This window comes from Phaeoacremonium minimum (assembly GCF_000392275.1).
Source record: "Phaeoacremonium minimum UCRPA7 unplaced genomic scaffold PA7_03_scaffold_63, whole genome shotgun sequence".
In the NCBI taxonomy this organism is placed as follows: Eukaryota; Fungi; Ascomycota; class Sordariomycetes; order Togniniales; family Togniniaceae; genus Phaeoacremonium; species Phaeoacremonium minimum.
Window position 1 is genome coordinate 14,065 of NW_006920970.1, and position 6,932 is coordinate 20,996.

Genomic DNA, 6,932 nt, shown 5'->3' on the forward strand with positions numbered 1-6,932 from the left:
GAGGAGTAGTGTCCCATAACTCAACATGTCCAAGTCAGCTGCCAGAGGTGGAATAGCGCTGTCAGACGAAGACACAAGGCAGCAACTTAAAAAGATGAAGGTAGGCTGACGATCAGAGGGAGAAGGATGTTACGACGGTCTGCTTCAAGATAGACCTCTGCCCAATGGAGACGGCAAGCGATACGAATATCTCGCTTTCGTTCGTGAGATTACCTTGTAAGTCTTGCAATGCTCGCATTGCCAGGCGAGACTGGAAGGCAAGCTTCCCCGTCAATCATTGGTTACATTAGTACGCTTACAGGATTCATCACTCAAGCTTCTTACCCGCGCGGAAATTTCTCTCACTGCTCCACCGATCTCAAGCTTAAACAGACCTGCTCTCGACCCTTTTAGGTAACCTTTCTAGTATTGTGGTATATATCTGACAAATTATGGCGTCTGCCTACCGCTTACGGCATGATGTGCGTTGGCCTGTACGCCCTATAGATGTACCATATCATATAATCTATACAATCTTCACCCTCAACCCGTCAAATATGCACATGAATATCGCTAGTACAGATGATTCGATGCTCAATCTCTGGCCCTTCCTCATAAAGCGTCACCAGCCAGAGACCACTTGAAGATCCGAGGTAGCAAAATACGACTCCGAGATCACCACAGAGCTCGGTCTCTGCCTTCAAATCCGAAGTTGACTGCCACAGCCACGAAGAGTGCAGCGCATAGGATACTAGGACCCCAGCGGTCATAGTACTTAGCCGCGCGCCGAGTGCGAATGGCTCTACTCCTATAGAGATAGATGAAAACGGAGTAGGAGAGACTGAGAATTGCCAGCAGGGTAAATACGCCTGAGACGATGAACGAGGTTCTGGTTGGCTTCGAGCCGAAGTTCAATACTGTCGCCGCGATGGTCCCAATATAAATGGAAAATTCGAGCTGAAAGAATGGTTAATCTTCCTGACGAAAAGACATAGTCTGCGGGATGTACTTACCCAGGAGAGGAACGTTCGCTCGGCCGCGAAGTAGACCTTGGGCTCGACGCGTACAGGGACATAGATCTTCTTCCCCTTGGGCGCCTTGAACTTCTTGGTCTGTAGGCTCTGTGTGCCAAACAGGGCCAATGTTCTCTCATGTGGAGGAATGTATGATCCTCCAGGATGCGCAGTGAAGATACGAGCGACAGCGTTGAAGAGACCACGACCGGCAGCCTTTGCCTGCGTTGACGCAAGAGTGTGGTAATATGTCGCGCCGCCAATCCTCCTAGCTTCCTCCAGTCTCTCATCATCATCGTCTTCAGACTCGTATAAGGGATATGCATCATTACCAGCATTCTCACTCGTTTGCTCCTCGGGATCGGCTACAACTACGGGGAGGCTCCCTTGGGCAGCGCCAACGCGTAACGCAGCAGCAGCACCTTGGGCGGCTGATTCTCCCCTCGAAGACCCATTATTCGACAAACCCCTGCTATCCTCTTCGTCCGAGTCATAATCATCGTCCTCGTCTTCTGAAGTGCTCGTTGTTGCAGAATGCCCGGGGCGTTGAATACCAAAGTTGTGGGAGACTGGCTTGCGAATATCAACATCCATTTGAGGCATCCAGAATGGAAGTAGCTTGATACGCTCGGGGAAGAGGCATGCGACTCCGTGAATGAACTTGGAGAATTTGGGCACGGCCTCGACGAGATGGCTTGAGATCAGCTGCCGAACCCATTCCGGGGGCTCTTGGCCAGCTTGCGTCTGCAGCTTGACCTCGAGAACGGCATATGGAAATCGCTCAACGTCCTCGGGCGGCAGCTGTGAAAAGGGGAAGTCGATGCCAATATCCGTGCGTCGCCAGTTGTCGCCTGAACGTTTCTTCCCATCCAAATTATCCTCGCGTACCATCGTTAGCTCAGTGTCCAGAGAGATACGAACTCGAGCGTCTCCAGGGAGCTGGAACGCAGTACGATTGTAGAAAGACCTGCAAACAGGCCTATATCCTTTCTTCAGAATGGACCATTGGATCTCCTGGGCCAATCGTTCGTCCTCGTCAATCGCAGCCTTAGATTTCTTGCCCTCCTTTCGTGCCTTCTCAAAGACTGCGGCGGGGAGGAGGTCTCCTTTCATATAAGAATTCACGTTCTTCTCCTTGAGGGAGAATCGAGCCTTGACAGATTTCTCACCTGTCCAATCCTCTCGATGCGTTTTCCGTTCGACGAATATGGTTTCGGTGGACATGCCGCCATACCATCGCAGACGAATCGCCTCAGCACCTTCAGTCTTCTTTAGTCGACCCTCATAAAGGTCCCAGGTGTCAGGATTGTCATAGTAGATCGATGTAATAGCTGAATCTGCGGCTTCGAACTCCTTGCTGGCATTGAAAACTAATACCGGCAAGTGCTTCAAGATGATGAGCTTCAATTCGGTTACATTGTCCGGGTGAACCCAGTATTTAGTAGTGTGTCGGATGAAACTGGCTTGACTTCCCCCAGCAGAACTATCGCCCTTTACAGGATTGCCTCTTGTGCGAACTAGGTCGTAGAGTTTAGACAATTTGACCACCGAGGCGTCATAGTTCTCCTTATAAAAAGGCTTCGCTTTCATTCGAGTCTCGAACACTGGACGTAGGTGCCAATTGGTCATTTTCTAGGTTCTAATCAGTATGTAGGTCTCATAAGCCATGTGACTCGCACTCACATCATGTTTCTTGATAATTTTGTAGAACCCGGTGTAATTGACCTGGACGAATTTGGCCAGGTCATGTACATCAGCAATGATGTCGCTTAGGTCCTCTTCCAGCAACATGAACTCCTCGTCGCTTGGGCCGTCTTCGCCAGGTCTGCGCTCGTTCAATCTGTCGACGACATCCTTGACCTCGCGCTCGCTGACCTGTATTCTTCTGGAGATCTCAATGGCTTTGATCTGCTGCTTCTGGTGGACCTTGTCGAGCTCAGCCTCGAGCTTGCTGACGAATTGGCCCTCGTCCTCCTCGGTCCATTCCCTCTTGGCCTTCGCCTTTCCCTTCTTCCTCGAGCCCTCGTGCTGGGTGTCGGCGGGCTCAACGACGGGGCCACTGGCCGCCTTGAGGCTATTCTTCAGGCCATCGTAGTCGATGTAGTACCACTGGTACTCGCGGATGATGCTGGAGCGCAGCTGCTCGCCGAACTTCATGACGATGGTACCGGGGCTGGCGCGCCAGCCAGAAGGACCGAGTAGTTCTCGATGGGATTGCCAGGTCCTTTTGCGTGTCTTGAGATCTTCAATAATTAGCATGGGGAGATACAAGAGACATCGTATTATGTAGGGGAAGGCAGGCAGAGCGGGATTTAAGATCCGACGGGCCAATGACACAAGATCTGAGGCTCTAGAAAGCTTGATTGGGGGTCAATTGGCTTACCTGCAGACTAGAAAGTCGAGAGAATAGGACGAGATAAATAGGTCGTGCCAGTCGCCCGCCGGTACTAGATGGGGCGGCAATGGACTCCTTTCAGCGTGTGTCTTACGTACAGTCGGCAAGAATCTGCACGCGCGGTATACAAGTACAGACAAGCAGGCCCAAAAGGTATATAAGCGAGCAATGGGGGTTACTGCGTAAGGTGACGATGGTTGGCGGGTTGAAGCTGCTGGAGGCGCAGATCTGGCTGGCAATGGAGCACGTGCGTGACCAAGGAGAGGGAGCTCTGGGCAAGATCGATGCGCTGCCGTCACCCACGTTTCTCAAAACCTTATCGCCATTGGACAATTGGGCCCAGGCGAGCCAGGCTACTCTAGCAGAGCAGGGGAGCGGTTTTAGCGGTTGACGCGGGGCAGCCTTAGACCCTTAGTGCACTATAGCAGAGTACCTTAATTCGGAATCCTGCCGCACTGCATTTTTTTTTTCACCCGGAGAACTTAGGTAGTTGTAGTAGCTTAGCAGCCCTTCCGCCCCACCACCACCCACCACCACAGAAGGTGAAGTGTGTTGTGTAGCTGAACGGCACGAAATAATACAAGCATTATCACCATACCTGGGTACATAGAATACCTACCATAGGTATACTCGGGCAAGGGGACCATCCATCCCACAAGAGGCTCTTTGCCTCGCTACAACAATGGCGTCCCACAGCCACAGCGCAGCCGACGACGTCCAATCGCGCATCTCCCCCACGTGCCCCTCCTCGACGTCCGAGATCCTGTCCCACGCCTGGCACCACGACGTCGCGGGGCTCAAGAAGCTGCTCGACGTGCCCGGCAAGGCGAGCTGCCAGGACCCGGTCACCGGTGAGACGCCCCTGCACGCGGCCATCCGCTCCTGTGGGCCCTTCAGCCCGGCCTCGTCCTCCACGCCCGCCACCACCACCGTCATCGCCTCCTCGGGCGCCACCGGCGGCCACGAGGTCAACGTCGAGGACGCAAAGGCCGCCGTCCACGAGCTCTTCCTGTCCGGCGCCATCTGGAACGACGTCGACGACCACAATGAGACCCCCGGCTGCGTGGCGTGGCGGCTAGGTCGCACTGAGCTGTACAACCTGTGCGTGGAGGCGGGCGTGCGCGCAGAACTGCTGTTCGGTTTGCTAGATGGGTATGAGGAGCTTTCGTCAGGCTCAGAAGAGGACGACGAGGGCATGGAAGAGGAGGAAACTCAGGAGAATGGCCACGAAGCAGAGGCGGAAACAGAAGTAGAAGAGAATGGCGAAACAAATGACGCCGAGGCAACAGAGCCCACTTTCCAAGCTCCCAAGACTGATGCCGAGCAAGAAGTCAAGAGCGAAACGTACCTCCGGTCGAAACTCACCTACTCCGACGGAAAGCTAGTGGACGATGACGGAAACGGCGTCATGATGGCCTGGGAGACGGAGATCATGCGGCAAAGCGTCGATGCTCTACTACCTAACAAGGAGGAAGGCAAGCGGATCCTGAACATTGGGTTCGGAATGGGCATAATCGACAGCATGTTCGCCGAGACTAAGCCAGCCCGTCATCACATCATCGAAGCACACGAGGAGGTACTTGAGCACGTCTCCAACCCCGAGTCCAAGTTCGGTTCGACTTGGGAAGAGAGTGCGCCGGAGCGAGGAGCTTACAAGATTCACCAGGGTCGGTGGCAAGACATTGTTCCGCAGCTATTGGAGAGGGGTGAGATATACGATGCCATATACTTTGACACATTTGGCGAAGACTATGGTCAGTTGAAGATGTTCTTCACTGAGTATGTGCCTGGCTTGCTAGACCAGTACGGCATCTTCGGCTTCTTCAATGGCCTAGGAGCTGATAGACGGATCTGCTATGATGTGTACACCAAGGTAGTGGAGATGCATCTCACTGATGCCGGACTTGATGTTGACTGGAAGGATATCGATGTGGATCTGAAAGGTTTGGAGGAGGCAGGCAAAGGCGAATGGGAAGGGGTGAAGCGAAGGTATTGGACACTCGACAGTAAGCTAAGTCCCCTCGGAACACTCTATGCTCGACCTAACTTGATTTTCTTTTAGAATACAGACTACCAGTGTGTACATTCCTCGGCTAGGGAAAAGACCTATCTAATCGAGGTTCTCACTTCATACAACATACTCGCCCGACTCCAGCCAGCAACCGCATAGCCATTTAGCCCAGATCTTCCCGTTCGTAATTCCAGAAGCATGGTGCGAGGTCGTGATGCCAAATCAGTTATCATGGTGACTTGCGGATCAGACGAAGTTCTCGGGGTGCAGAATTCCGGCCATGTTGCCCTCCTTAACGCGCTTTAGTGTCAAGGCCGCAATAAGGGCTGCACCAACACCGCTTCCATCCTCGGCGGCAAGAATCTCCACGGGGTCTTCCTCCTTCTTGCTCTTCTTCTCCGGCCAATCCAGGATCTCGCGCAGGGCCACCGCACCGCGTGCCTTGAAGTGGGGATACTTGTTGAAGACGGAACCGTCGGCGCCAACATGGGCGGACTCGTATCCCTTCTTCTTGCAGATAGCAGCGACACCACAGGCAGACAGGCGGGCCGCTCGCGTGCCAATCAACTCGGCAGTTCGGCGAATGAGCTCTAGCTCGGGTAGGTTGGGACGGAGGTTCAGCTTGTCCAGGAAGAGGTCGAAGGTCTCCTGTAAGTTCTCGAACGGATCACTGCATTAAATAAGTACATAGACTTGGAGGCAGAATGAAGAAAGCACAAAATAAAGCAGTACTTACTCTTCAATGGCCGAGAGGAAGGAGGAATCGAGCGTGTAGGCCTTGCGGAGCTTGGCGATATCTTGACCCTGGAAGATGCTAACTTCATGATTGTCATGAAGATCAACCATGACCAGGCGGAAAATCTCGCCGAGGTACAGACCCGCAATCATCTTCTCGAAGGCCTGCTGGCCCGGCCGAGGAGAATCCTTATCAATGATGATATCATATTTGGTCCTCGGTAGAACCTTGTGCTCGTTGTCGAATGCACCCCACTCACAGTTGATAGCCATCGGGCAGTCAGGGGGCAGGTTCATGTGGGCAAGCTTGGGAATTGAACCGCAGTTCTCCATATATGCTGCATTGCATCCCGTTCCGAAGATACATCCAATCTTCATCTTGGTGTCAGTGTAGGCCGAGGCGATAAGGGTACCAGTTGTATCGTTGATCAACGCGGTAAGCTTGATAGGCACGCCCTAGGGAGAATTAGCATGTGACAGGTCACTTCTCTTCAGGTTCCGGGAAGCCTTACACGCTGGGCCAGGGCGGCCTCGAACATGGGGACCACGTTCTGCCCCTCCACTCCGTCGATGTCAAAGCCCTTGGTCCAGCGCTGAAGAATACCCTCATCGATGTAGTTCTGAGTGGCTGGGTATGAGAAGGTGAAACCTAGAGGGAGCGTCTCCATCTTCTGGTCTTCGCCGTGGTGAGTCTCGATGAACTGCTGCAGACAGTCGGCAATGTACTCCCAAAGCTCATCGGCATCACCAGTCTTCAGCTCCTCAGGCATTCTGTACTTGGACTGGATGATATCGAACT

General features: G+C 53.2%; 3 protein-coding genes across 3 annotated transcripts in view; 1 reads left to right on the plus strand and 2 right to left on the minus strand.

Annotated features, from left to right (window-relative positions):
• Window positions 1-654: 654 nt before the first annotated feature.
• On the minus strand, window positions 655-3,149 carry UCRPA7_1230 (putative vacuolar transporter chaperone 4 protein; the record flags this gene model as incomplete). The annotated part of the gene is made up of 4 exons (XM_007913812.1): window positions 655-936; window positions 993-1,363; window positions 1,460-2,624; window positions 2,676-3,149. The coding sequence occupies 4 exons, from the start codon at window positions 3,147-3,149 to the stop codon at window positions 655-657; spliced, it is 2,292 nt and encodes a 763-aa protein (XP_007912003.1).
• Window positions 3,150-4,069: 920 nt separating this feature from the next.
• UCRPA7_1231 (putative arginine n-methyltransferase 2 protein) lies at window positions 4,070-5,449 on the plus strand (the record flags this gene model as incomplete). Its single annotated transcript, XM_007913820.1, has 1 exon — window positions 4,070-5,449. The coding sequence occupies one exon, from the start codon at window positions 4,070-4,072 to the stop codon at window positions 5,447-5,449; it is 1,380 nt and encodes a 459-aa protein (XP_007912011.1).
• A 195-nt stretch (window positions 5,450-5,644) lies between these two features.
• Window positions 5,645-6,932, minus strand: part of UCRPA7_1232 (putative hexokinase protein) — a gene marked incomplete at both ends in the record, with an annotated part of 1,760 nt that continues 472 nt past the window's right edge. The window contains 3 exons of the mRNA XM_007913810.1: window positions 5,645-6,068; window positions 6,135-6,589; window positions 6,646-6,915. Of these exons, the coding sequence (XP_007912001.1) occupies window positions 5,645-6,068; window positions 6,135-6,589; window positions 6,646-6,915 (1,149 nt within the window). The remainder of the gene's footprint in view (window positions 6,069-6,134; window positions 6,590-6,645; window positions 6,916-6,932) is intronic.